Source organism: Ursus maritimus, unplaced genomic scaffold (assembly GCF_017311325.1).
Source record: "Ursus maritimus isolate PB19 unplaced genomic scaffold, ASM1731132v1 scaffold_2, whole genome shotgun sequence".
Taxonomy (NCBI): Eukaryota; Metazoa; Chordata; class Mammalia; order Carnivora; family Ursidae; genus Ursus; species Ursus maritimus.
This window is the reverse complement of record NW_024424452.1, coordinates 7,460,193-7,486,126: the sequence shown is the minus strand read 5'-3', so window position 1 is coordinate 7,486,126 and position 25,934 is coordinate 7,460,193. Positions and strand designations below refer to the sequence as shown.

General features: G+C 58.9%; 3 protein-coding genes and 1 long non-coding RNA gene across 13 annotated transcripts in view; 2 read left to right on the top strand and 2 right to left on the bottom strand.

The window, feature by feature from the left end:
* Positions 1–3,784, bottom strand: part of PCOLCE (procollagen C-endopeptidase enhancer) — a 7,010-nt gene extending 3,226 nt beyond the window's left edge. Inside the window, exons 1-5 of the mRNA XM_040634863.1 lie at positions 3,614–3,784; positions 2,673–2,781; positions 1,982–2,240; positions 962–1,086; positions 287–423 (exon numbers count right to left, since the gene is read on the bottom strand). Of these exons, the coding sequence (XP_040490797.1) occupies positions 287–423; positions 962–1,086; positions 1,982–2,240; positions 2,673–2,781; positions 3,614–3,708 (725 nt within the window). The 5' untranslated portion in view covers positions 3,709–3,784. The remainder of the gene's footprint in view (positions 1–286; positions 424–961; positions 1,087–1,981; positions 2,241–2,672; positions 2,782–3,613) is intronic.
* LOC103670037 overlaps positions 1–11,911 on the top strand; it is a 17,552-nt gene extending 5,641 nt beyond the window's left edge. For 2 of the 6 annotated variants that reach the window (XR_005835964.1, XR_005835966.1), the window contains exons 2-5: positions 7,733–7,935; positions 10,021–10,272; positions 11,004–11,129; positions 11,774–11,911. This is a non-coding gene — a long non-coding RNA (uncharacterized LOC103670037). Of the gene's footprint in view, positions 1–640; positions 790–2,162; positions 2,302–6,413; positions 6,700–7,732; positions 7,936–10,020; positions 10,273–11,003; positions 11,130–11,773 lie in introns of those variants that run through there. The other 4 variants (XR_005835963.1, XR_005835961.1, XR_005835962.1 and 1 more) reach the window with 4 other exon arrangements.
* On the bottom strand, positions 4,800–14,669 carry FBXO24 (F-box protein 24). Of its 3 annotated transcripts, none has more exons than XM_040634861.1 (10): positions 14,292–14,669; positions 12,028–12,126; positions 11,748–11,931; positions 10,549–10,787; positions 10,080–10,314; positions 9,099–9,257; positions 8,700–8,821; positions 8,303–8,434; positions 5,739–5,909; positions 4,800–5,403 (listed from the first exon to the last, which is right to left on the bottom strand). In XM_040634861.1, the coding sequence occupies exons 1-10, from the start codon at positions 14,328–14,330 to the stop codon at positions 5,041–5,043; spliced, it is 1,743 nt and encodes a 580-aa protein (XP_040490795.1). In that variant the 5' UTR covers positions 14,331–14,669; the 3' UTR covers positions 4,800–5,040. The 3 variants fall into 3 exon arrangements, with proteins under 3 accessions (XP_040490795.1, XP_008696651.2, XP_040490794.1); XM_008698429.2 differs by lacking the exon at positions 14,292–14,669 and adding an exon at positions 12,399–14,254; XM_040634860.1 differs by having other exon boundaries at positions 11,748–12,126; positions 14,292–14,651.
* Positions 14,670–14,783: 114 nt separating this feature from the next.
* On the top strand, positions 14,784–25,603 carry LRCH4 (leucine rich repeats and calponin homology domain containing 4). Of its 3 annotated transcripts, none has more exons than XM_040634857.1 (18): positions 14,784–15,071; positions 18,587–18,731; positions 18,877–19,003; positions 19,169–19,274; positions 21,103–21,239; positions 21,385–21,500; positions 21,642–21,741; positions 21,978–22,068; positions 22,160–22,236; positions 22,339–22,400; positions 22,513–22,641; positions 22,774–22,842; positions 22,937–23,040; positions 23,169–23,252; positions 23,460–23,545; positions 23,719–23,856; positions 23,956–24,033; positions 24,351–24,981. In XM_040634857.1, the coding sequence occupies exons 1-18, from the start codon at positions 14,852–14,854 to the stop codon at positions 24,546–24,548; spliced, it is 2,067 nt and encodes a 688-aa protein (XP_040490791.1). In that variant the 5' UTR covers positions 14,784–14,851; the 3' UTR covers positions 24,549–24,981. The 3 variants fall into 3 exon arrangements, with proteins under 3 accessions (XP_040490791.1, XP_040490793.1, XP_040490792.1); XM_040634858.1 differs by lacking the exon at positions 24,351–24,981 and adding an exon at positions 25,358–25,603 and having other exon boundaries at positions 14,787–15,071; XM_040634859.1 differs by lacking the exons at positions 23,956–24,033; positions 24,351–24,981 and adding an exon at positions 25,358–25,603 and having other exon boundaries at positions 14,785–15,071; positions 23,719–23,880.
* Positions 25,604–25,934: the final 331 nt, after the last annotated feature.

Genomic DNA, 25,934 nt, shown 5'->3' with positions numbered 1-25,934 from the left:
GGGGGGGGGGGGGGGGAGCGTCAGGTGGGCCTTGTCATCTCTGCCCTGGGTTGGCTGTACCAGCTTCCCGACTTAGCAGGACCTACTCGCCTCTCGATCCGTGGACCGGTCCTGGTGCTGTCCCAGGGCCAAGCCAGGTCTCTTGCCTGGTCCTCTACTAGCTCCGCCCACCCGTCTGGGGCTCACGGGTTCAGATCCCTCCTCTTCAGCTAAACCTGGCCTCTGCCCCCGCAACTCCCTTGCCTAGAGAGGTGGACCCACCAACCCCTTTGGTGCATCCCCTCACCCTGGGGCCGTGTCGCCGCAGAACTTCCCCAGCCTCTTGGCGTCATCGCTCACGGCTCCGTTGAACACGCTGACCGAGTCGTAGCGGCAGTAGGTGTCGGGCTCCAGGTCAAACTTCCCGAAGGTCAGCGAGATCACCTGTCCGCGGGGAGAGAGGAAGCTGCGCGGCGGGACCCGGGCGGCTGGAGGGAGGCTCGAGAGCCCTGCACCCCTCGCGTCGTCCGGAAGCCCGGAAGCTCGCGGCAGCCTCCTCTCCCCCCTCCCGCGTCCGCTGGACCCCCCTCTCACAGCATTCACACACGCACCCGGGGAAACCCTTCGGCGGCGTCTTCCGTTGTGGGCAAGGGCTGGTCCTGGCTCAAGCTCAAGGAACAGAGCCGGCACCCACCTCCAGCGGCACCGCGCGCGCGCGCACGCGCGCACACACACACACACACACACACACACACACACACACGCAAAACAGCGGCGTCGTGTACCTCGCTCTCCTAAGACTCGTCACAGGTGTGATTTTACATTTTTTGTTTGAGCGCAAGCAGTTCTGGGTCTGTTTTTGCTCCCTACCAGCGCGAGCTCAGTGGTCGGGACATAGCAGACGGTCAAGAAATCTTTGTTGGCTGCATGTTGGAGAATGCCGCCTGGGTCCCCGAGGGCGGCCTGGGCAGGGGGTCGGTACCTGGTCCGGGGGCGCGATGATGTGCCAGGAACAGCTGATGCCCGGGGGGTAATCGGACTCGGGCCAGTTGGGCGTGGTCAGGGTTCCCTGGGCCTTCTCCAGCCGCCCCCCGCAAAATTGGTGCTCTGGGGAGGGGAGAAAGGAGTGGGGGTGGGAGGCGGTGGAGACCCTTGGTCAGCTCGAAGAGAGCTCTAGGCTGGAAGCCTGTGCTGGAAGCTCGGACATCTGGGTCTCAGCATGAGGGGACGAGAAGAGAGGTAAGGAAGAGGGGGGTTGGTTAGCAGAGAGGGGGCTTGGAGGAGCAGGGCTCAGGGGAGTCTTGGACCTCCGGGCGCCCAGGCGGGCGGTGGAAGGGGTCGGAGGCATTGGCTGGACACGCTCCCTTCTCGCCCCTCCCCCTGACCCGCGGCCACATGGCTCCTCTTCCCCTGGGAGATCCCATCTCCCCAGTCCGGCGGAAAAGTCCCCTTTGCAGGCTGGGGAGTCCCCACGTTGTGAGGGTGCCCTCAAATTGGGGCACAGCCCCAGAGGCCTCTTTGGGGAGGTCCCTGCCTTAAACATTTTAGGGGAGACTTCTGCCGCCAGGAGGGGGTGATGGGACCGCAATCGGGAGCCCCGGGCTGGGTGTAGGGGGCTCCGGGTCGGGGGAACCTAGTCCCCCGGCCCGGGGGTGTCCCCTCACGCCCTTCTGAGGGAGCCCGATTGCGGACGGGGGCGGGCAGTTACTCACCGTCCCAGTAACCCCAGGCCGCCCATTCCACCCGCGGGTCGGTGACCCATTTCCGCCTCGCGCCTGGGGGGGGGCCTGGAAGAGGGGGCGGGTGGGAGCGGGAGAGGGGAGAGAAGACGGGGAGGAGGGACTGAAGGGGCAGTTAGTGAGGAAAAAGGGTAAGGGAGGTAATGGGGGCCCTAGGCTCTCGGGCGCAGGGTTTGGCTCGGGGTGGAGGTTAAGGCGGGGGCGGGGCCTGCGCGGGGGGCGGGGCCAGGAGAGGGGGAAGGCGGAGGTGAGGGAGGTCTCACCAGTGCCTGAGGTGGCCCTCCCGCTGTACCAGAGCAGGAAGCCTCGTCCTCCTGTGCCCTCGTCCGCCGTCATCCTCAGGGTCACCTGGTTGCCGGGGGCGACTAAGGGCGCAGGCCGGAAGGTCCCGCAGAAGCGTCCAAGCCGCTGGCCCGAGGTTCCAGACCCGACAAAGACCTCCAGAGCATCGTAACGGCAGGCGGAGTGCTGCTCCAAGTCGAAGACTCGGAAGGAAAGGGACACAGTCTGGCCCTCAGGGACCTGAAGGCGGGGACAGGGAAGAGGACTTGCAAAGTCAGGCCACACACAACCCAGGCGGAGGGTACCTCTCTTTCCCCGAGCATTTCATAGGGAAACTGGGCTTGAACAGGAAGGGACCCCATCGGGGTGCAGCAGCTCGTGGCTTGCTCAGGGGACAGGACCTGAGGGCGTGGAGAGATTGGACAGCAAGGAAAGAAGCTGGGAGTGGAGGAGCAGGCCCTGAGCTAAGGAAGGTGTGAGGACACTTTGCCACGTGTTATTGTGGGCACTGCTGCCCTCAGCGACCAGAGGGGATGGGTCTTGGACGTCCCTGGGGGAAGTGGTGGTGCAGGGGCTGGAGGGGAGAGCAGGGCGCCGGCAGACTGGGGTTCCCTTAGCAGTCAGGCCTGGGAGACTAGAACAAGGGGGTAGTGATCAGAAAGGCCTTCTCACCGTTATTGTCCAGATGCACTCCTTATTGGGGGGGTAGAGGTTGGGGAAACCCTCACTTGCCACGTAACCTGACTCCCCGGTCACATCCCCTCCACACAGGAAAACGGGTCTGGAGAACAGAAGAGGGGTCGGCCATGAGTGGAAGAGAGCTTGGGAAGGATAGGGTAATGGGGATGGGGGCCAGCAAGGGAAGCCAGGGGGATGGAGGAGAAAGGCCTCGGGGATCTGGGCCAGGCTGGGATTGAGAGGATTAGGAACAAGTGGGGCCAGCAACTTGGCTGTCTCTCCAACACCCCCCAACCCCCACCCCCACCCCAACAGGAATTCCCGGAATCCTCCCCAGGCTGTTCCTCACTCTCCCCCCTCGCCCTGCCTGGCAGTCGGGGACAGGAGCCGCCTAACTACTTCCAGATGTGGACACAGCCACGAGGCCATGGGGGGGAGGGGGCGGAGAGATGAGCGGCAGCCGCGATGGCCCTCACGTTGAACCTGGAGACCAGATTTCCCCAGCTCCCAACCTTTGCCCTGCTCCTGTTCCTGCTAACTACTTGAGTATCTGACTCCCAAGTCTCCCACTCGCTCCCCCCATCTCCCCCCCCCCTCTAATTCCCTCCTGGAATCCAGATGTTCAGCTACCAGGCAAGTTCAGGGTCTTGGAGCTCTCAGGTTCCACGGGGGCCCAAGGGTCTGGGCGGATGGGGAGACTTAGAGGACAGGGGACAAAGGGTGGAGGAACGGGGTGGGGGGCAGTGGTGACCCACAGGAGATTGTGGTCTTGCAGTAGGGAGGGAGAACTTGGGGGCTAGGGAAGAGTTGGGGCTGCGGGAGATCTGGGGGGGTGGTGTGTTAGTGAAAGAATCCACAGGACCCACAGGCAAACCCCCAGGAATCAGGGCTTTTGCCGCTCACTCGAGCTACCTGGAAGGGGCCAAGAGACCTACCTGGTATAGTTGGGGGTCTGGCCCTGGGCGAAAGGTAGCAGGGCCCAGGCAGTGAGGAGGGGCCCCAAGAGGGAGGCTGTGGCAGCAGGCAGCATGGCCGGGGGGAGAGGCGCTGGGGTCCTCGAGTCACAGGCAGCCGCTGAGTTCAGTGGCGGCGGCGGCGGCGGCGGCAGCAGGGCTAATCAGTGCCAGATGAGGCAGCCTCGGGTGTGTGGGCGTGGGGACCGGCCAGCGGGGCGGGCGGTGGGGAAGGCGGGACAGGGAGAGTGTAGTCGGGACAGTGGTGAGGCCAGGGGCCTCTCGACGTCCAGGACACATAAATATTGACCTAAGTCGGGGGTGGAGCAACGAAGGGCAGAGGGAGCATCAACCCTCAGCCCTAACGCGGGCATCGGGCACTGTCATTGGGAAGCCCGCTCTGCCCGTGCCCGAGCGTGCCGCGGTCACAGCCTCCGGTCCTTCCTCCTGATCACCCCTTGCCTGCCTCCTCAGCACCCACAGGAAGTCCTTCCCTTGACCCCCGACACCCTGTCACTCACCCCTTCCTGACCACCCCCTCACCCCGCTCCAGCTTATTTTCCACTTCAAATTGCTACTGTCTTCTCCCCATCCCTGGGCCAGACTAGGCCGAGGAGAAAATTCTATCTGCTCCCCCATTTTCTCTCCCAAATATCTGGAGGTATGGGAGTGGCTTAGGGAGGCATGGTGGGTGGACAAAGGGAGCATCCCCCTTATTAAGAAGAGGAGGGAGAAGAAAGTGAGGGAAAGGGACACCACGCGAGACTGGACCTGGAAGGTAGATGGGAGGAGGGGAAGAGGGGGCTGACTTCGCGGGGACCAAGAGACGTGGGTAGGAAGCTCTGTGAGATCAGAAGCCAGCGGCCTCCTCAGGATGGGAGTAAGTCTGAGACACAGGGGATCCGAGGAAGAGAACCGAGAACCGAGCAGCATATGTTGACTGCATTGTTCCAGAAGGAGGAGCCTGCACTTCCAAGTCCAGAAGCCTGGGCCGGTCTTGGGAGTGGGAGGGGAAGCAAGCGGAGGGACTTAGGTGGTCAGGTCTGCAGCACCCGAACGCTGGAGCCCACCTCGGCCACGCTCCTGCCCTCTGTCACCCACTGAGCCAGGCCTCGGCCCCCGTCCTGTGCCCCATTTTCCTCCCAGGCCCCCGGGCTCCAAATTGGGCCTCACTTCAGCCTTTTATTCTATTTGTCCATCAAATCTCTTGTCCATGATAGTCAGATTGGGGGCCCCTCCTGGGCAGCCCCCTGAACATTTTACAAAACAGTTCCCTGTCCACCCTGGCATGTCTGGCAATCCCCACCCCCCACGTGCATGTACAGTGTTTATTGCTACCACCCCATCTCTCCTTAGCTCCTGGCCCAAGGCCAGACTCTCCCTCCAGGGGTGAGATTAGGAGAGGGGGGTCAGCTCTCAGGGGTTGGGGGGCCTGGGCCAACCCCTGCAGCAGCCCTCTGCAGCATGTCCAAGGCCTCCCAAAAGAAATCCTTCTGTGCAGCCATCAAGGGCATCCAGCCCACGATCTCCTTCATCTTTTCCATGCGATCCTGCAATGTGGGGCAACTGTGGATCTGGCTGAGGTACTCCTCACAGGCCCGGGCCGCCCCCCCAGGGTCCTGGGATGCTCCGGCCCCCAGGCTGGGCTCGGGGGTCCCCACCACCCTGCTGGCGGGTAGGTCCCGATAGGTGGGCTGGTGCTCGATGTCATGGCTGGACAGCATGTAGAGGCACTCTCTGGTAGCGCAGAGGGAACAGGCACACAAAGGGACCTTGGAGGAGACAAGGGGCGTGGCTGAGTGGGGTCTTTACTGGGGGGCTCCCAGGAAGCCCCAGCTGTTGTGTTCCTCCCTCTCCGACCAGCCCTGAGCCAGCAAGTGAGCTAGGGCTGGCCGAGCCCCAAGGTCGTGTGAGGTCAGAGAGGGCCAGCAGGGTCTGCTAAGGGAGAGAGCCAGGAGCCGCGGTGTGTGGCAGGCAAGGGACGCAGGGGGTGCTGGGGAGATGGGGCCCCCGGGTTCCTTCAGGAGCCCCGGCTACGTCGCTGTGTGCCACCTCGCTCTATCGCTCCTGCCCCCCCGGTTGCCTGCTGGCCGGACAATGCTCTGACCTTGACGTGGAGCTTCACGAAGGAGGCGCTCCCCTTAGGCCAGCCAGGGAGGCGGCCTCCAGCCCCACAGCCGCAGCCCAGAAGCTCCTTGCTGAAGTCCGAGCCCCGGCTCAGCACCAGGGAGTGGTTGAGGCCACACCACAGGGCGATGGGGCGCCGCAGATAACGCACCTGAGGACACAGGGCCAGGGTCCCTAAGGTGGGAACACCAAGGATTTGGGGGCCCAGATAGGACAGGAAGGCTCAGGGAAGAATCTAGGGAACCTAGGAGAGGAAAGTGAAGGGACTCAGCATCCCCCCTCTCGCACCCGCCACCCCGCCAGGAGGTAGACCAGCAGCGCTCTCTCCCTCCTTGGCTCTCCTGCCGCCCCAGTCGGACTGCATGGGGCCCAGCACTTCTCTCGGTTCCTCATCTTTGCTCCCCAGAAAACAGGCTACTTGCCTGAGCCCAGGGCCTTCTATCTGCTCCGTCACTGTCACCCCGGGCCTGTGCCAGTCCAGCCCCTCATCCTGCCTTCCAGCCCCAGGAGGACGGCTGTGCTTTCTCTTCCCAAAGTTGGAAGACGCCCTCCCTCCCTGTGCGATTCCAGGGCAACCCCCAGGAAGGACTTTCCGTTCACTTATTCCTCCCATTTCTCTCCAGCATTTTCAACTTGTCCTATCCCTGTCTTTCAGATTGGCCACCCTGTTTTGAAAAACAACATTTCCACCTGATTCCTGCTGCTTCCGGACCTCTGTCTTTCAGGCAGCAGAACTGGTGACATGACCAGTCTGAGGTCGACCCCATTCTTGTTCTCACCCAGCCAGGCTTTCCTGCATCTTCTTGTGATCTGGCTTCTCTCCTTACTATGCGACTGACATGTTCTCTCCAAATGTACTTGACCTGCCAGCTGCCAAATCCCAGGGCCTCTCCTGTGCACTTTCTCCTGAGATTTTGAGGGCTTTAATTTTGAAGACACAGGTAAGTACTTTGTGGTCATCATAGAAAAATTATAAAATATTGGTGAGCAAAGATTAATTTAAAAATCACTGGCTAGGGGGCGCCTGGGTGGCACAGCGGTTGGGCGTCTGCCTTCGGCTCAGGGCGTGATCCCGGTGTTGTGGGATCGAGCCCCACATCGGGCTCCTCTGCTATGAGCCTGCTTCTTCCTCTCCCACTCCCCCTGCTTGTGTTCCTTCTCTTGCTGGCTGTCTCTATCTCTGTCAAATAAATAAAATCTTTAAAAAAAAAAAAATCACTGGCTAGGGGCGCCTGGGTGGTTTAGTCGGTTAAGCGTCTGACTCTTAATATGGGCTCAGGTCTTAATCTCAGGGTCATGAGCTCAAGCCCTGCGTTGGGCTCCACGCTGGGTGTGGAGCTTACTAAAAAAATCACTGGGAATCCCACCACCTACTGTGAACAGATGTTGGATATTCTTATTTACCGCTGCTTATGTATGTGTGTGTGTGTATGTAAAAATTGTATATTTTTAAGCAAAAAGGGGATTACGTAAAATAATTTCATTTTTTTTTCACCAAAAAATATGGCCTGACCATGTTTCCGTGTCAGTAAGTATGTTCCTGCATTATCTGTCACCATCAGTCACTCCCTTCCTGATTGAAACTCTCTGAGCCCATGGCGTCTGGGATTTGGCATCTGTGAGTGTGCCCCTCCCGTCTCAGAGACAGCCTTTTCATTCCCTCTGCCTACGACATGGGCTTCGGCCCGGGCTTTGCTCCTCTGTCCCTACTTCTGTCCGTGTCAACTTTGTTCCAACATGGAATCTAATGCCAGCGACACATTTCCACTTTAAAAAAAGTCCAAGTTCACGCTCTGCCTCTTTCCTCAAGCCAGCGTCCCTTCCCACATTTGTAGAGATGCCACTTCAAGGGGTCTCACGCCAGAGCCCCTTTGGTCCTCGGGGCCTCTCCTCACATCTCAGCAGTTCCCAGAGCCTGTTCATTTCCTTTCAGAACATCTCCGGGATCCATCCTTTTGTGTTCTTGCTCCCCAGGCTCTTGTCTCAAGTGCTGCTGGGCCGCCACGGTCTCCCAGTGGGCTTCTCAGTCGGCGGCCTCCTGTTCTTGGTCATCCGTGGGGGTTGCCTTCTGCTCCCGAACCTGCAGTGGCTCTTTCCCAAATCTACGCCTCTCGGGGCTCACCCCCACCTGTACCACCTCAAATTTACCGGTTTCCGAAACACGCTCTCTGCTTTAGGTATGTGCAAGCTGCGTTGTCGCCCCCGCTGTACAGAATGCCTCTCCCTGTACCCACCTGCATCCGATCTGACCCACTGGGCCCTGATCACATCTCACCTCTTCTGGTTAGACCAGCCCACCCCCCGGTCTCCCTGCTGCACTAAATCCCTATGCACTTACAGCAAGCACCTCACAGAACGGATCTCATAGAGCCAGCCCTGGGCAAGACATGCACCAGTAGTACCACAGGCATTACGTACTGGTTGGCTTAACTTCCCCAGGGAGTAAGGAGTGGACTCTAAAGAGAGTGGAGAAGTGGAGAGATCTGGGGGTTAGGGAATTGGAGGAAGGGGGTCAGGATGAGAGTAACTGAGAAACAGTCTCACCTGTGTGGGTTCCCCTCGGTCCATTTTGTCCCCTGTTCCCAGCTGCCCGTATCTGTTATTTCCCTGCATGAAGATTCGGCCAAATTCATCCACCAGGCCAAGGTGATTGTAGCCAAGAGCGCAAAATAGGATCTAGGAAGTAAGACAGAAAGAGGAGGTGGGCGTTCAGTTCCCTCCAGAGCAACCCTGCACTTTGGAATCTCCCAGCCGCTAAGCTGCCATTCGCAGCTGACTACTTTTGGCCCTGCCCGAGGCCTCGCCCCTCTCTTTGGGTCCCCTGTCCCTCCCTGAGCAATCATTTGATCCCTGCTCATATTTCAGACCTCTGGTACCTTTCAAACCCTAAACACCACCCCCCCGCCCCTCCCTGGTCTGCCCCATCCCTCCAGGATCCTACCTTGGCAGGCAGTGAGAGAGCAAGCGGCATCTGCTGGTCCAGGGGGTCAAAGGCTTGAAGGGTCCCAAAGAGATCACGATACACCCCTGGGGTATGCACCTCAAAATACACTCCCCCCTGGTCTGGGGGGTCAGGAGCCCTCAGCTCAGCAGCTTTGGGCACCTGTTTCCTAGAGATAAGACCCTATCTGGGATAAAAGCTGCAGGATCTGGGGTGTCTCACACTCACTAGCAACGTACCAGCTATGATGTGTGGGAACCTAAACTCATCTTTTCACTAGGATGCCCGAGAGGGTCCACCACAGAGCCTGAGTAAGTGTAAGAGGGGTGATCCATACAGAACATACCTGGAAGGTATGTTTAAGACCAGGGTCTGGAGAAGAAGGAGGGTGGTTCTTACCCGTGATATAGAGAGTACTGCTCTGGTTGGAAGCCATGCAGGCCACACGAAGGTGAGGCAGGCAACGGGACACCTTCCTCAGGGCCAGCTGAACTGTGTAGGAGCGTGGCTGGTCCAGCTGGGTTTCATTCACTACCAAAGAGTAGATCTTTCCTTCCTCTGGGAGATGGGGAGAGGCAGACAGTTATGTGGGGGAAGGGGACCGCTCAATATCCATATTAACTTCCCAGTAGACTCTCTAAGCCGTATGGACAAAACATTTACTGCCCTAGAGTGGGGTGGGAAGAAAAAGGGTAGAAATGGAATAAGGAAAGAGTGACCTTGAGTTGTCCTGACTTGAGCCCTTTACCACCAAAAATAAGTCAGGGAAGTCCCTGAGCATGAAAGATGATGGAAAAAAGACTTAGCAATCAGATTTGGCAGAATCTAATTGGACTGTTAGGAAGAATGATCCTGAGAACTTGGGACCCTGCCTGGCATTAAGAAGTCCAGAGGGTCTCAAGCTTGGGAGTGTGGTCAAATAAAGGGGACAGGGGCTCGAGGCTGGCTCAGTCAGAAGAGTTCAGTGACTCTTGATCTCGGGGTTATGAGTTTGAGCCCCACATTCAGTGTAGAGATTGCTTAAATAAATAAAAAATTAAAACTTGAAAAAATATATATAAATGTGACAAGGAGCAAGTGGGAGGAAGTTGGGGGAATCAAGTGTAGTGTCTAACAGGGAGGTTACAAAGGTTAGAATTTTGAAAATTGCCCTTTCGCTAGAACAGTGGTTTCCAAACTTTTTTTGCAGCAGTGCCCTTTATTCATATGAAACACACAGAATCTTAGACTAGGAGGCAGACAAAAAGCAAAGCTCTTGGGTTTGAGAGCGGGATGAGGGGGCGTGCAGAACCCATGTGAGAGCCCTCCCCCTCCCCTGCAGCACGTCCTGTCCTGAAGAATCCGTAGAAAGCAGTTTGCAACCACTGCTCTGGGCCACACCTGTGAGAAGCAGCAGAGCCCGCTGGGTCTCCTGACCGACCAGCACAATCTGTTTGAAGCTCATGGAGTGGTGGAAGGTCATCTTGAAGACCCGCTGCCCACTGGACTGCAGATAGACCTCGACACAGTCACAGGCCCGGCTGCCAGTTGTGCCCACCACGCCTGGCTGCTCCCGAGTGGCCAATACGTAAAGGTATTTACGGTAAACTGTGTCACATCTTGGGTCCGAGGCAAACTGTAGGAAGACATGGTATCTGGGATCTAGGCCTTGGAGTGGAATGAGGCTGGGCCAACGGGGCCCTGGGGTGAGAGATGAGGTACTTGGGTTCAGGGCTGGGAAACGAGGACTCGTTTCTCAGTTCCTGGGACAGGAGGGCGGCTGTCCCGAGGAGAATACCTCAGGGCTGGTGTGGGCCCTGGGTCCCCGCAGGAGGCCTGGGTCCCCAGCGGCCAGGGCTCTACGACTCACATCCTTGGCTCCGCGACACAACACAACATAGCGGCAGGCTCGCTTCCACTGGATCTGGCCGAGGGTAGAGGAGACCAGGGCATTTTTGAGGAAGAAGAGGGTCCCCGCGTAGTCAAGAATGAAGACGTGGTCCTTGGTGGGCAAGAAGCGGCGGTAGCCGTGGGCTAGCAGGGGGGCTACACTCTTGCTGAGACAGCGGCGGCGGCCCCCAAATGCCTGGAAATACAGGCCCTTCGTGTCTGGAGAAGGGAAGGAGATGGAAGGCTCAAGGGGTCAGGATGGCACAAGGGAGAGGAATCAGAGCTTGGGCAGACTCGATTTGTCGGGTAGCGTGGTATTTAGCAGCTCCCAGACCCAAGACTGGGGAACAGACTCGTTCTAAGGGACACTGGAAAGCTCGGAGGATATCTTTAATAATCCCCCATGCCTGAACTTGAGTTCTCTGCCCCCCTCAGCCCAGGGCACTACACATGCTTCTAAAGGAGCACTTCTTCAATCCAACCTTGCATCAGAGACATCAAGGGGAATATAATATATAGAAAAGCAGCAGAAAGAAGAGTGAAAAAGAATGACCGAGAAAGGTCAGTAACCCCCCTCACCCCTAGCTCTGGATGTGCTCTCTGGAGCAGATCTGGATCTCCCTTAACCTCCAGTGTGTGAAATCAAGTACTTGGATGGGGCTCCCTGGGAATGGAGGGGTTGAGAGCATGTTTCTCAGCCTGGGGTGATTTTGTCTCTCAGGGAGCACTGGCTGGCACGACAGGGGGGAGGTTTGCTACTGGCGTCTGGTGGGCGGAGGCCAGGGATGTTGCTAGACATCCTGCAATGCACAGGACAGCCCCTCATTCCAAGTAACTATTTGGCCCCAAATGTCAACAGTGACAAGGTTGAGAAACCCTGGTTTAGGGGAGGGAAAACTCCAGGTGTGGGGAGTGGAGGAGGTGTCCCGGGTAAGATTTGGAAGAGAGTTTGAATATGGAGGGAGGTTTGTCAGGGATGCTAGTAATGGGGGTCCATCAAAGGGTGGAGCTAGAGGCTTGCAGTGCCGGAGGGCGCATGTTTGAATCCAATGGGCTCTTCCAGAGAAAGGGGCCCTGGAAATTTGGCTGGGAATGCTGAGGCAACTCTTTGGAGCAGGAGGGATCCCAGAATAAGGTAGGACAGAGGCAAAGAGCACGGGAGTTTCTGGGGAAGTGTACAGTTAAGAATGGCAGCTCTCTTCCAGGGCCGGACCCCAGAACCCTGCTCTCGTAGGCGAGGACTGAGCCTGCGACAGATACGTCTCCACACGCCCTCGGCGTCGCACACTTCGTGGAAGTAGTGGCAGGTCTGGCCCAGAGCGACGACATCTCTGACTGGGAGGAATGAGATGATATGCTCCACCTGGGGGGCAGGAGGGAGGAAGCAGGGATCACCAGGGCCTCTCAGTGGTCTGGCCCCCTGTCCTTTATCCTTAATACCTCCCTGCGGAGGACTCACCAGCTCTGGGGGGAACAGCTGAACAGAAATAAGGTTCCCTCTCCCCTTCTTCTCTTCACCCCCAGGCTCTGGGCCACATGAAGGGCAGCTCCGCTTCACCTACCCAAGGAGAATGGGGAGCACAGGAGTTCCATGAGAGTCAGGCCTCTTTTGCTCCCTTCTCTCAGCCTATCTTTCGTTAGCTACTTTCTTGGGGGCTCAAAGCTTTGTCATCCAGCTCTGTGTTCTCAAATCCTCCCATCTTTCTCTCTAGGTCCATGCGTCACCCCTCCCTGTCTGCCGTGTTCCTTGGTCCACTGGGTCCAAAGAACCCCTCCCTCGATCTCTGGCTGCCATCTTCTTGTCCTTCCCTTGGCTCGCTCCCCCCTCACCCGGAGCCCCTCCTCCCGTCCGCACAGCCCGGTGACTTTTTGCAGCTTTCTCCGGCTTCTCCTCACCATCCTGACTGCCCCCTCCCTGCTCCTGCCCTCATCTCTCCGGGCCCCTTGGCCCCCCGTAGTCAGCTCCCTGGCCCCCGTCCCTGCTGCCTTTCCCACACCATGTCCCCTGCCTGGGCTTGGGGGACCTCTGGGGCCCCTCTGCCTCCTAGGCCCCTCCCCCATGGAGTCTGGGAAGACAAACCTCTCTGTGACCTCACTGCCCAGCCACTGTGACCTATTTTCCCCAACCTGGCCCGGGATTTTCTCTTAGACAGCTCCTGGGTTCTAGCTCGGCTTTAGCCACCCAGTGGCTCATGGGATATGCATTTTACAGGAGAGACACAGTGTGAACTACTGGTAGATGAGGCCTTTCCTTTTGGGGAGTAGTTGTGAGCTTCCTCCACTTGAGGCCCTTTTGGCACTAACTCTGCTCTGTAGAGAAATACTGGTGAATGCTTCCTATCTCAGCAGGCCAGGGCCTCCAGGGGATTCGTACCCAAGAGTATAAACTCAAAAAAAAAAAAAAAAAAGTATAAACTCAGTTTGACAGGTGAGGGGGAAGGGTGACCCTGCTAGAGTCTCTGAGGACAGCATGCACCGGATGAGAGTGGGAATAAGTCAGCACAAACTCTTAGTCTCATAAAAACAAACCCAAAAGCAGATTTCCTGGGACAGTAACATCAATGCATGTACGAAGGACAACCTATCAAGGTGGAAGAAAGGGATAGAATTACTCTGAAACTTGGGGTATCTCCCAGAGTCTAAGCTTTTAATGTAGTCTTATGGGGGCAGAGGGGTGCCATGTATGAGAAACAGAAGGAGTTGGGGGTGTGTCTGTCTAGGTAGGACCAAAGGATCTACACCAATAAATCCAAGGAGTAACCGGATCTTCCAGGAACTCAAAGCAAACCAGTCCTGGACAGCCAGCCCTCAGCTGCCTAGTATTACAGATTTTATTGCACTAGCTAATCGTCAACCACCCAAACTCCCTTATTCATGGAGACTAGTAAACAACTAGTTTGAGACAACACGGATGGAATTTTAATCATTCAATAAATGTTTAGGAATGTCAACATTTGAGATGTCATTTATAAGAAACTTAGAGTGGTTTGCGGTCAGCTAACTTCTGACCATACTAAATGGACTATGTTATGCCACCTAAGATCTCTCAGCAGACAGAAAAAGATCGTTGGCTTCCTCTGGTGTCTGGGTCCTCTGGAGGCAAAGAAGAGGATGCGGATAGAAAAAGCCCACCGTAGCAGCTGCTGGAAAACGGGTGGGAAACTGGGCTTTTAGAGCAAGCGGTCAGTAACTTGCGGTTTACTCTTGCCAACCCATCAACTTTCCTCCGCCTCAGTTTCCTCATTTGTAAAACGGAGGGCTCCTTCTAGAGGGCACGGTCCCTTCTGGACTACCCGCTCCCCCGCTCCGGGCTTGTCATCACAGTTCCCGCCCAGGCGCGCTCTTGGGGGCAGGCTGGTCAGCCGGGCGGCAGCTCTGGAGGCTCTCCGGTCTCCCGTAACCCTTCCTCCAGGAGCTGAGCTGGACATCTCCGGTCTCTGGGAAGCCCCCTGCCCGCCGGGGCTCCGGACACCGCCGCAGGGCCTCAGCCTCCGCGGCCGGAACGGCCTCCACGGTCCCTTCGGCTGCAACGACCCCCTGCGCACTGGCTTCAGGCGTCGCCTGGCCCCAGCCCCCCGCCCCCGGCCTCCCTCGCGCCCTCAAATTGGGTTCCCTCCCTAACATTTCCAGCTCGCACGCGCCACTCCAGCCCCTGCACTGTCCCCAGCCGGCCCGGCGCGCAGCGCTCGCATTCTTTACCTCAGTCTCAAAGTTCTAGCTCACCCGCCTCCTCCTAGGCGAAGGGACCGCCTTCTCGCCCATGCTATTGGAAGGTACAGCCGTCCCTCAGAGAAGCGGCCGGGCCAGGTTCCCTCCGGAGGATCTAATTGGCGTTCTTGTCAGTCACTCGCCTGTATCTGGCTTGCGATTGGTCTCCGTTGGAAGAAAACCAAGCCCCGGCTTGCGGTCACTCGGCCTCTATCCCTTCTAGTGGAGCGCAGGCGTCCCCGTCTCCTGGTTAGACTTGATTGGCTCCATCTCCAGCCCTAAGCTTTGCGATTGGATGCGGCTGCGCGGGGCGGACCGGCCTGGAGCGTCGGCCGTTGGCGAGCGCTCCATTCTAGCCCCCTCCCTTCTGTCGCCTCACTCCGGAGCTGGAGTCTCCACCCCTCCGGCGGGTTCTGATTAGCCACTTCCGACGCGTCTCGGGGCCGCGATTGGTCCGCCGGGTCCCTGAGCCCGTTTCCTCCCCCTTGAAGCGACTACGGCGGCTCAAAGGAGGGGGAGGGGGAAGGAGGGACGGCCGGTCCCGTCAGTCAGGCAGCGGGAGCCGCCGGGAGCGGATGGCGGCGGCGGTAGCGGCCCCACTCGCCGCCGGGGGTGAGGAAGCGGCGGCAACGACCTGCGTTCCAGGGTCTCCGGGTCTGCCCGGGAGCCGCAGTGCAGAGCGGGCCCTAGAGGAGGCCGTGGCCACCGGGACCCTGAACCTATCTAACCGGCGCTTGAAGCACTTCCCCCGGGGCGCGGCCCGCAGCTACGACCTGTCAGACATCACCCAGGCTGGTGAGTGCACCCGGCCGCGTACCCAGACGGGACCCTCATTTGCATAGCCCCGCCCCTGGCTTGTTTCTCACCGGGCTCCGGAGTCTGGCCCGCCCCTTCACCTGACCGTTGGGGTTCTCGACCCCGCCGATTTGCATAAGCCTGCTACCTCCCCCTCCCCACTTTGAGAACTACCAGACAATGAACGCATTTCTCGTTTGCACGGAACGCCCAGCGCCCCAGCCGAGTGTTGTGAGAATTCCCCGTCTTCTGCTTCTCTTTATTTGCATGTCTGCGCACCTGTAGAATGGTCCCGCCCCTCACCTGGTTGACTCATTTGCATGACCTCTTCAACCTCAGTTCTGATCGTTCCTTAAAGCAGCCCCCACGAGCCCCTCTTAGGAATCCTTTATTTTCTTCCACTTCGTCTCCCAGCTCTTTCCCCCCGTTCCCGTTCCACCGAGATCCGAGCAGCCTTAGGTCCCCCCTCTTCCCTAGGATTTGCCCCTAACAACCTGGTGTTTCTGTTTACTGTGCTTGTTGGCCCGCCCCCTAGGGTCGCTGGCCCTCTCCACTCTTCACACAGCTAGCCTATGGGAAAGAAGCAAATCTTCCACCTCCCCTCTTTTCTCCTCGAGCTCTTCCACCTATTATCCCTGACCCCCTTATCCGAGAGTCCTCCTCCTCCTCCTTGCGTGTATGAGGTCACTGTGGAGCCTGTGACCTCACAGGGACCCTAGAATTCCCATTTCAGCTTCTGCTTTCCCTAGGGGGAGGGACTTGAGGCAGTTGCTGAAAAGGAAGGAAATCTTATCGCCTGGCTAGGAGTGCTGGGAAGCTAGAGACTGTCCCACTGTCCGTCCACTCCCCCATTCACAGATCCCTCTAATCATGCTCCCTCCTCCCTGGTGTCTCTTTATGGCAGGGTGCGGGGGACTCTACCATGACAGGTGAGTCGGGCCTCAGCTGCTCAGGAGGCAACAACCTATGACCTTGGGGTGGCAGCTGGGGGGTGGAGATTGGGAGTGGGAAGGAGGACTGCATTCCCGAAGCCCCACCCCAGCCGAGCCCAGGGTGGGACTTGGGACCGGGTGAGCGTCCTCTGGCTGACACGACAGGGCTCTACAACTGCACGCATTTCTTCTCCAGCAGGTGCCTCCTCCTCCACTGTTCTGGGGAGGACCAGTTTAAACCTCTCCACTTTTCTTGGTTTGCTGGGTAAACTCACTTGCCCACCATGCAGTGAGTTCAGGGAATGGGTGAGCCCCAGGAGCCATTCCTCTCCCTCTCAGTCTCCCCCAGCCGCCTAACCCCCAAGCTCCAGATTGACCTCAGCAGCTGTGTGACACTCGCCGTCTGTTCCCTTTCCCCTCCCCCCCTTGCTTGTTTTTTGACAAAGACCAAATGTTATTCTTTACTTCCTTAGGGCTCTGCCTCTGTGAGTGGACTCCTGGGGAAAACTACCAAGAACTCCCTGGCCCCTCCCAGCTCCTACCCCCTCCCACCCTCCTCCGCCAGCATTCCGGCTCAGGGTGCAGGCAGTTCTTGTGTGTTGAAGCGAGAAAATCCCAGCTTTCTGAGGACCTCTCCCTGTCCTGCTCTCCACGCAGAAATCCTGAATCCTTTCTGGGCCCAGGTTGTAGGCCTGGTGGAATCTATCTCATCCAGAACGTTCTCCTCTAACCCCCCTCCCCAAGCAGAATGCTTAATAGTTTAGGGTGGAAAGGGGAAGTGACAGTGTTGCCCATGCCCTGTCCTCTACACCTCCTTGCCCTCCAACCCAGACTAAACACTTGGCAACACTGCACCAAATAATTTTAAGCCCTCTCCTGCTTTCCCAACTCTTTCTGACCCATTGTTTTCCCTGCATATTTCCTATGGCCCAGGTCTCTGATAGCCCCTGGACTCTGTTCCTTGGGGCCCCTGAAAGTAGGATGAATCCTGAGATGGCGGGGAGGGGCGGCTCTCGCAAAGGAGAAGTGCAGCTCATTCTCTCACAGACCACATCCTGTGCCTCTTGTGCCCTGCCTCCGCCAGCCTGGGCTCCCTTCCGCTCCTAGCTTTTGCCCCCACCACTGCTTAGCCCATCTTGTCCTCCACCCCCTTCATCCACAGCACGCACGCTCACGCACGCGTGTGCGCACACACACGCGCATATTTGTAGATGCAGGAAGAGCAGGCAGGTGGAGGGCCAACGTAGGAGGATTGCATCTGGCTGTCTCACCCTCTCGGGAACTTGGTCTTCTCCCTTGACGGGTCTTTTCTCTTTGTGTACCAGGGCTGTGAGCACAGAGGGAGAAAGACGGAGGCCTGGTGCACTGGGCTGTCATCTGCCCTGGTAAACATAGGGCCCACCAGAGACAGAACCTGACAGATTGTTTCTACTCCATTTCCTGTCACGAGACTCATTTCCTTGGGGGATATACCCCAGCTTCCCTCCCATCAGCTTTCACTCACCCCTTCCTGGGGAGGGCTGCCTAAGAAGCTCACCCAAGTTCTATTGCCAGGGACATCCCCCTGCGGGCACTGGGCCCCTCCCAGTGCAGGCGAAGAGAGGAAACAGAAACCCAGGCTTGCAGAGCTCTGAGCCGTTAGTGTCTCCAGACTGGCAGAAACCCCATGCCTGACTCCTTTCACTGGAGTAGCAAGCGACCACTTGAGATAAGGGGTGGTCATAGGGTTTTTGCCCCCTTCCTCCTTCCTCCTCACCCACACCAAGACACAGGCAAAAGAGTTGAGTGCCTAAAGCTTGGGTCAGTAAGAGAGGAAGTAGAGGAGGGCCAGTGGCGCTGGAAGAGGGTGGGAAGGAGGCCTGACCTGAGCAAGGTGTATCCAGATGGGGGGGACCTGAGGACTCCAGCTTCTATCTCCAGCTTGGTCAGCTTGCCTTCCCCTCCTGATCCTTGGGAGTCTGTTCCTTCACAGACCCTTGGACCTGGCTTGCTGATCCCAGGGGCAATGAAGAATACATTGTTCAATCTGTCAGGAGCCTTACTTACTCTCTAGAGCCAGACTCTAATGACCCTTGATTCTCCCCTGTGTTGAAAAGAGGTTGAGGCTGGGGACAAGGCCCCTGAGGAGGGACAAAGAGGGACGAGCGTTCTCAGTGGTCTCCCCGGGGGTACTTACCATATTCTTATCTCAAGCCTCCCAGCCCATTATCTTGCTGTTTTCTTTGGAACACCAGCCTTCTCCATAGAACAGCAGGAGCCACAAGAGTTCTAGAAGCCAGTCACCCTTTCCAGGGTCACCCTTCATTTGTGTATTTGAAGGTGGTGGTCATGGTTTGTCCTCCTAAGTCTGGGCTTCTCCAGCCCCATGACCCTATGGCCTTTGCTGTTCTGGTAATGCTTGGAATGTGCTCAGTTTTGCGGAAAGCTTTGTTCTCTCCGGAGAGCCCAGGTTTATAGGCCTGATTCTTTAGGTCCAAGGGAGGGGAGGCCAATGGCTGGGCAGCTGGCTCTGGGAAAGTTCAGGGCCCTCCTGTCCAGGGCTGGGCCCGTCCACGGCTCTCCCCTGACACTTGGTTCCCCTAGACCTGTCCCGGAACCGGTTCCCCGAGGTGCCGGAGGCAGCATGCCAGCTGGTGTCCCTGGAGGGCCTGAGCCTCTACCACAATTGCCTGAGATGCCTGAACCCAGCCTTGGGGAATCTCACAGCCCTTACCTACCTCAACCTCAGGTAGGGAGGCATGGCCAGGGGAGGGTGGGAGCTCCAAGTCCCAGTGCACAGCACCCTGAGTGCCCCTCCCAGTGCCCTGAGAATGAGGGCAACACTGGGCTGCCATGCCTGGGGAGTGAGCCCCATACCTTTCTCCCTTCCACAGCCGAAACCAGCTGTCATCGCTGCCACCCTACATCTGCCAGCTGCCCCTGAGGGTGCTCATCGTCAGCAACAACAAACTGGGAGCCCTGCCTCCCGACATCAGCGCCTTGGGAAGCCTACGCCAGCTTGTAAGCACAGGGAGCAGGGCAAGAAGAGGGGCCGTTGAGCCAGGCACCAGGGGCCTCTGGGGAGGTTGGGGAGAGGCAGGGACCGAAGGAGGTGGCCGGAGACCGGGGTCAGTTTCTGATGCCCCTGGTCTCGTGGCTCGTGCCTTACTCCTTTCCTCATTGCAGGATGTGAGCGGCAATGAGTTGCAGGCCCTCCCGGCAGAGCTGTGTAGCCTCCCTTCCCTGCGGGACCTCAGCGTGCGCAGGAACCAGCTCAGCACCCTGCCCGATGGTGAGGAGAATGAAGATCTGGAGGGAGGAGGTGGGGGGAGAGTGTGTGTGTCTACACTGGAAAAGTCACAGGGACTCTTCACAGAGCATCACTGTCCTAGGTGCCCAGGGTTTTGCAGTGTATGAAACAAACTTAATTATTTGTTCTTGACCAGCAACCCCCTGAGGCTGGCAAAGCATGGGTTATTAGCTCTATTTTCACAAATGAGGAGCGAGGCACAGAAAGGAGAGTGGGTAAGTGTGTTGGCTCCCTGTAGAATCCCAAGGTTGGAAGGGGCCTTCGGGGTCACCCAGGGTCATCCCTCACCCAGTGGGAGCTCTCAGGCACCTGAGTCAGATGATGCCCTGTGCCTCCTTTGCAAAGATTCTGAGTCTGTGGGGCCACAAGCTGGAGCCCAAGCAGCCCCCAGCCCCACTTTAACAAGCTAACTGTGATCCACCCCAACATTTGATAGCCTCTGCTCCAGAACAGCCACCCTTCCCTTATTCAGCCAGCGTCGTTGTGTGCGTCCTGGTTTTAGGTGGGGGTCAAGTAGATGTGAGTGATGTCACTCACACCTGGGGCCAACTCTGAAAACGTATGGGCTTCGTGGGGAGAGACGGGTGGAGAGAAGTGCTAGAACAGGACACGGAAAGAGCTGCAGGAGCTAGAGGGAGGCACGTGGCTCTGCTCGCAGAGCTTGAGGAAGACTTCGCCCCAGAGGCGTGGCAGGAGCTGAACTGTGAAGGAAAGTTCTCCTTCCTTCTGCATCCCAGGCAGAGGAAGCCCATGTGCAAAGCATGTGGGTGGGAGGGAGCATCGTCACGCACGGATGTGGTGAGAAAGGCAAGCCAGCGCAGGTGGGAAGGCCCGGAACCGTGCTCATCTTGGTTTGAAAGAATAAGAGAGGGGAGTCAGGTGGTCACCCGTTTTCTCTGGGCTCCCCCTACTCTGGCCCTCTTTCCTTCTAAGTCGGTAGCAGTATAAACAAGCATTTGATCAGGGTGTGCTCTGGGCCATAAGAGAGACCCTAGCAAATGCCCTGGGGACACAGAGGAAGGAGCAGTGCATTCGAACATGAGTGTCTGGAAAGATTTCATGGATGAGGCAACACTTGAGCTGAACTTTGAAAGATAGTCACAAAAATGAGTGCCCCAGCTGGGCAAACAGCATGTGGAAAGGTCCAGAAGCCGAGGGGCTGGAGGGTTGTCTGATGTGTGAGGGTGGGCAGTGAGATGGGAAGTGTGGACCGAGCCAGATCATGAACGCCTTGAGTGCGCTGGGCCAGGGGGTGGTGACTGTTATTCTGTGTCTCCAGTCACCACTCATCCAACTGTGCCTGTTTGAGGAGTAGAAAAAGGCACCCTTTCCTGTGGGTGGGCACAGCCTTGCCTGGGAGGGGGAAGGGCCTAGCTAGTAAAGTTCGGGTGGGGTTGCAGGCCCCTCCTGCCTGGGAGCCTTTGTGCAGGGCACAGTCTGCTCACCCTCAGCAGCCTCGGCTGCAAGTCGTGGAAGGTGTTTGAGCCGTGCAGTGCTGCAGTCTGGTTTGGGTCTTGTGATGGTCGCTTGGGGATGAAGGAATGGTTGAAGTATGGAGTGGGCAGGGTGGGGTAGAGGAAGAAAAGCACGTGAGATGGGCAGGAGCTAAGGGAGGGGAGGCCTGGATGTGGGCCCGATTTGAACAGGAAGGGAAGCAGGGAGGTTGTTCCTGGGGAGGGCCCTCAACCAGCCAGGCTAGAGGACGTGGTGGACCCAAGGGTGGCAAGTGGGCCAGAGCAGAGGGCAGAGGAAGTGAGCACAAGGCCCCACCCTTGGGCAGGCTCCTGACTCTTCCCTCACCCACCCCCAGAGCTGGGGGATCTTCCTCTTGTCCGCCTGGATTTCTCCTGTAACCGTGTCTCCCGCATCCCGGTCTCCTTCTGCCGCCTCAGGCACCTGCAGGTCATTCTGCTGGACAGCAACCCCCTGCAGAGCCCACCGGCTCAGGTGAGGGGTGGGTGTGGGCTAGACCATGGGGACGGGGATGAGAATGGGTAGGAGTTGGGAGGTGAGTCCCTTTAGTAGCCAGGCAGGATCTGGGGGAGCCCCCTTCCCTTCCCTTCACCCCTACCACGTGCCTCCTTATACCTAGATCTGCTTGAAGGGGAAACTTCACATCTTCAAGTACTTGTCAACAGAAGCTGGGCGGCGTGGGGGTTCTGCACTGGGGGACCTGGCCCCTTCCCGTCCCCCGAGTTTCAGTCCCTGGTAAGTCCCAAGCGGGAAGGAAGGAAGCCTCTGGTTACTCACTGCCCCTTCCTGGCAGCACGGACTCCATGGGTTTTGGTGGGAAGGTGAGAGGGGTTGCTGCCCAGTACTGACTGACTAGCTCTCCCTGGTCGGCACCAGCCCTGCTGAGGACTTATTTCCGGGACGTCGGTACGATGGCGGGCTAGACTCAGGCTTCCACAGCGTTGACAGTGGCAGCAAGAGGTGGTCTGGAAATGAGGTAAGGGCCTCCTTTCCACAAGACGTTGGGGGTCTTGGCCCCGGGGGAGAACCTCTGAGTCAGGACCCTTTGCTTGGTGCCTCTGAATATCAGAGTGACTGTTGGTGTCTGGAGTGGTCTTCTTCCCTTGCCCAACTATCTTGGGGAAGGGCTGGCTCAGCAGCAGACCCAAAGGGCATGAACCCCAGGAACCCCCAGCACTACAGAGCAGCTCTCTCCCATTCTTGCATTTCTAGTCAACAGATGAATTTTCGGAGTTGTCCTTCCGGATCTCGGAGCTGGCCCGGGAGCCTCGGGGGCCCCGGGAGCGGAGGGAAGACGGCTCTGGTGAGTGGTGGGGTCAGGGGAAGGGGTCTCGGGCATTGGACGAGTGCCTGAAGGCCCCCAAATGCTTGCTGACATGCCCTGGCCTCCCCAGCTGACGGAGACCCTGAGCAGATTGACTTCATTGACAGCCACGTGCCTGGGGAGGACGAGGAGCGAGGCGCTCCTGAGGTGAGCGTCCAGCCCCTGGCTGTGTGCCCTGTGGCAGAGGGAGGGAGCCGGCGCAGCCTTGGGGGAACCCTCCCTCGACCGACCCTCTGCTGCTTTCCTTAGGAGCAGCGGCCGCCAGAATTGAGCCCTGGGGCAGGGGATGCAGAGAAGGCACCAAGCAGCAGGTACCCCAGAGCCACCTAAGCCAGCACCTCCTCCCTTTACTCCTTTCCCCCGGGCCCTCCCTCCTCTCCGCTGGCCTGGCTCGGCCTCACCGGTCCTGCCTCTGCCCGTCAGGCGGGAGGAGCCAGCTGGGGAGGAGCGGCGGCGCCCCGACACCTTGCAGTTATGGCAGGAGCGGGAGCGGCGGCAGCAGCAGCAGCAGCAGCAGCACAGTGCGGTGTGGGGGGCCCCCAGGAAGGACAGGTATGGGCAAAGGGGCAGGATTGGGGGGGGCCCTGGAGATGAGTGGAAGCAAGCCCTCATAAGCTCCTCTGCCCCTCGGGGTTGGCGGTCCTCTGCCTGCGCTGCTGACCCCATGTCTCCTTCATTTTCCAGTTTTCTGAAGCTGGGGATCAGGGCCGCCAGCGGAGGTGCCGCTGCCTCGTCCGCTCAGGCCTCCTACAAGTATGTGTCCTCCCAGGGTCCACCTCCCTGAGCTCTGTCCCTACACGCCGTCCCCCTGCCCATCCCCTCTAATTCGCTTTCTGTCTGTCCTCAGCGGCATGCCTAAGTCCAATGCCACCCAACTGGGAGCTTCTGGAGGGCAGGGAGCCCCTGTCCCCGCCCCGACCTCCCAGGAGCCCCTTCCTGCAGCTGGACCAGGTGGGACAGAGACTTGGGGAGGAGGACGGGGGGCTGTGTAGGTGGGGGGGCTGGGGCCTGGTGGCCTGAGGGAAGAGTGGGACTCTGAGGGGTGTCTTTTCTCACCTGTCCCTGGCTCTGGCCCCCAGCAACAGTGCCTGCTCCCCGGCCACTCGGCTCCATTCAGAGACCAAACAGCTTCCTCTTCCGTTCTTCCTCTCAGAGTGGCTCAGGTGGGTTTCCCCTGTCCCCAGTGCTAACCCAGCCCTCACCCCTGGGCTGCAGACACCCCTTCTGGCCTGGGAGTTCTCTAGTCTATTGTCCCTTTGTGTTGAAAATCCCACAAGCGCAGAGGCAGGAGATGTGGGTGCCAGACACCGCGACCCAGCTTGGAAGTCAGCGGTGGGTGGTAGAGAAAGCCCACATTCCTCCTTCTCCAGGCCCTTCCTCGCCAGACTCTGTCTTGAGAGCTCGGCGATCCCCCCAGCTTCTGGACGAGAAGGAGCTGATGGCACAGCTGCGCCAGGTAAGAGAGGTGGGATCTGCGGGGCCAGGCAGGGTGGGGGGCTGGGGGCGTGCTCGGCCTCCTCGAGTTTCCTGGCTTCCTGCTGCACCCTGTGGGTGCTTCCACTGAGATACAAGGGGCAGGCGGAAGTCCCCACTGACACTGACCCCTCCCCCCACCCTCCTGCCTCCCAGGTCCTCGAGTCAAGGCTGCAGCGGCCCCTGCCCGAGGACCTGGCAGAGGCTCTGGCCAATGGGGTCATCCTGTGTCAGCTGGCCAACCAGCTGCGGCCCCGCTCCGTGCCCTTCATCCACGTGCCCTCCCCTGCTGTGGTCAGTTGGGTCCCAGGGCAGGAGGTAGGGGATGGGACAGAGGACTGCCGGGGCCTCTCCCTTACTCTCTTCTCTTTTTCCTTCCTTGCCCTCCCCCAGCCAAAACTTAGTGCTCTCAAGTCTCGGAAAAATGTGGAGAGTTTCTTAGAAGCCTGTCGAAAAATGGGGGTGCCTGAGGTATGGGGGGGTATGTTCTCGGGAGCCCAGGGCTTCTCCCTACTATAAAGAGCGGTGACGTCCTGGGCTCAGCTGAGCACTCCACATGGGTGGCAGGGTTCCATTCACAGGGGTGTCTGCTCCCCAGAAGGAAGCATGTCCGCAAGTCCCCGTCCTGCACGTCTCCCTGCCCCGCATGCCTCCCTTCCCTGCACTCTGCATGTTGGCATGGCTCAGGCCCTGGCACGTGAGGGCAGGGGGTGGGAAGGATTGTCTTGCTGCTGCTGCTGACGTCTGCTCTTTGTCCTTGTCCATCTGTCCCTACTCTCCCTTCCCAGGCTGACCTGTGCTCGCCCTCAGATCTCCTCCAGGGCACCGCCCAGGGGCTGTGGACCACCCTGGAGGCTGTGAAGCGGGTGGGGGGCAGGGCCCCCCCGCCCCTCTGGCCCCCCTCTGGTCTGGGCGGCTTCATCCTCTTCTACGTGGTCCTCATGCTGCTGCTCTATGTCGTCTACACTCGGCTCCTGGGTTCCTAGGACCTGAAGTCACCCTTTCTCCCTGCCCCTATTTCTATTTATGACTCCTGTGCGACCCCGGTCCCTACCAGTGGTGCCTTCAGCCCCTACCAAAGACACTAGTGAACCCCCCTCCCCTCACAGACACTGACCTCAGAGGCCCCACTCTGGTGCACCCAGACCCTGGGCCCCCAGCCTCTGGCCACCCTCCTGTAGCCCCTTCCCTTCCCTCACTCCTCAGTGCTGACGGTGCCTTCATTCCCTCCAGGCCCTGCCCTCTGCTCCCTCAGGGGGTAGATCTCAACCTTCCTCCTTGTGCCGTCCCTCCCCACTGTCCCCCCACTGTTATGGGGAGCTAAATTATCTATATTTTGTAGAGAGAACTCTATATTTGTAGAGGATGCGGGGGCCCCGGCTGGGTCTCTGTCTCTGTGTATAAATTGTACAGACTGTGGCCGCCTCTGTGTGTGTGTGTTTACGTCTGCTCCTGCTGTGGCCGGGCCCAGACCTGGCCATTCCCCTGGGCTCTATTTGTCAGCCTGCCTGTTCCAGCATTTCCATCTGGAAATGACAGGTCTCTTCTCCCCTGAGCATTGGCCCCCTGTGTCATCGCCCTTCTGTTACCTGCTGGCAGCTTCCTTGCATCTCGTTTGTCCCCAAGCCGTGTCCAGGGTGCCCCTGACCTTTGCCACCTCCACCTCGAAGGGCCATCCTGTCAACCCTGTTTGCCCGGGCTTCTTTAGGGTTTCTCCCATCCTGCCCTCTGAGAAGGGCAGGGAAGCCAGAAAACAAGGTGACAAGGGGAACTTAACGTGGGCCCCTCCCCCCAGGAGTCCCTGTGCCAGCCCCATCACATCCTGGAAGAGGAGGGGGCCCCGGGAAGGGGCCTCCCCTACATCGCTGCTGTCATCCACGCACTGCTGGAACGGCCATAGGGTTCACGGTCGGGGTGCAGGGCTCCGACCTGGCTGGGAACCCAGGAACAGAGAAGACAGCCGCGCCCGGGCTCTGCTCCCTAGCAAGGACTCGGGTGAGGGCGGCCTCGGGCTTGGCCCTGTTCGTTGGGCGCCCCTCGGCCCGCCCGAGGGGTTGGAAACCGGCCGGCCCAGCAAGGCACCTGGCCGCCTCTGGGTGTGGCCGAGGGTCTGGGATAGAAGCCGGGCGCCGGATGTTGTGTCAAGTGCAATAAAGAAGACTGGCCGTCTAGGTTGCCCCTCGGGTGCGTGTGTGCGTGCGTGCGTGCGTGTGTCCGTCCGCAAATGAACGTGGCGCGTCGCGGGGAAGGAAGCACCTCCCCGTCGGCGTCGGGGTTCCGCAGCTCGCCGCACGGGGCGCCACTCTTCCGTGTGGGACGGCGGGCCGCGCGCGGACCCCGCCAGCCCCGCCGCCAGGGGGCGCCCGCGAGAT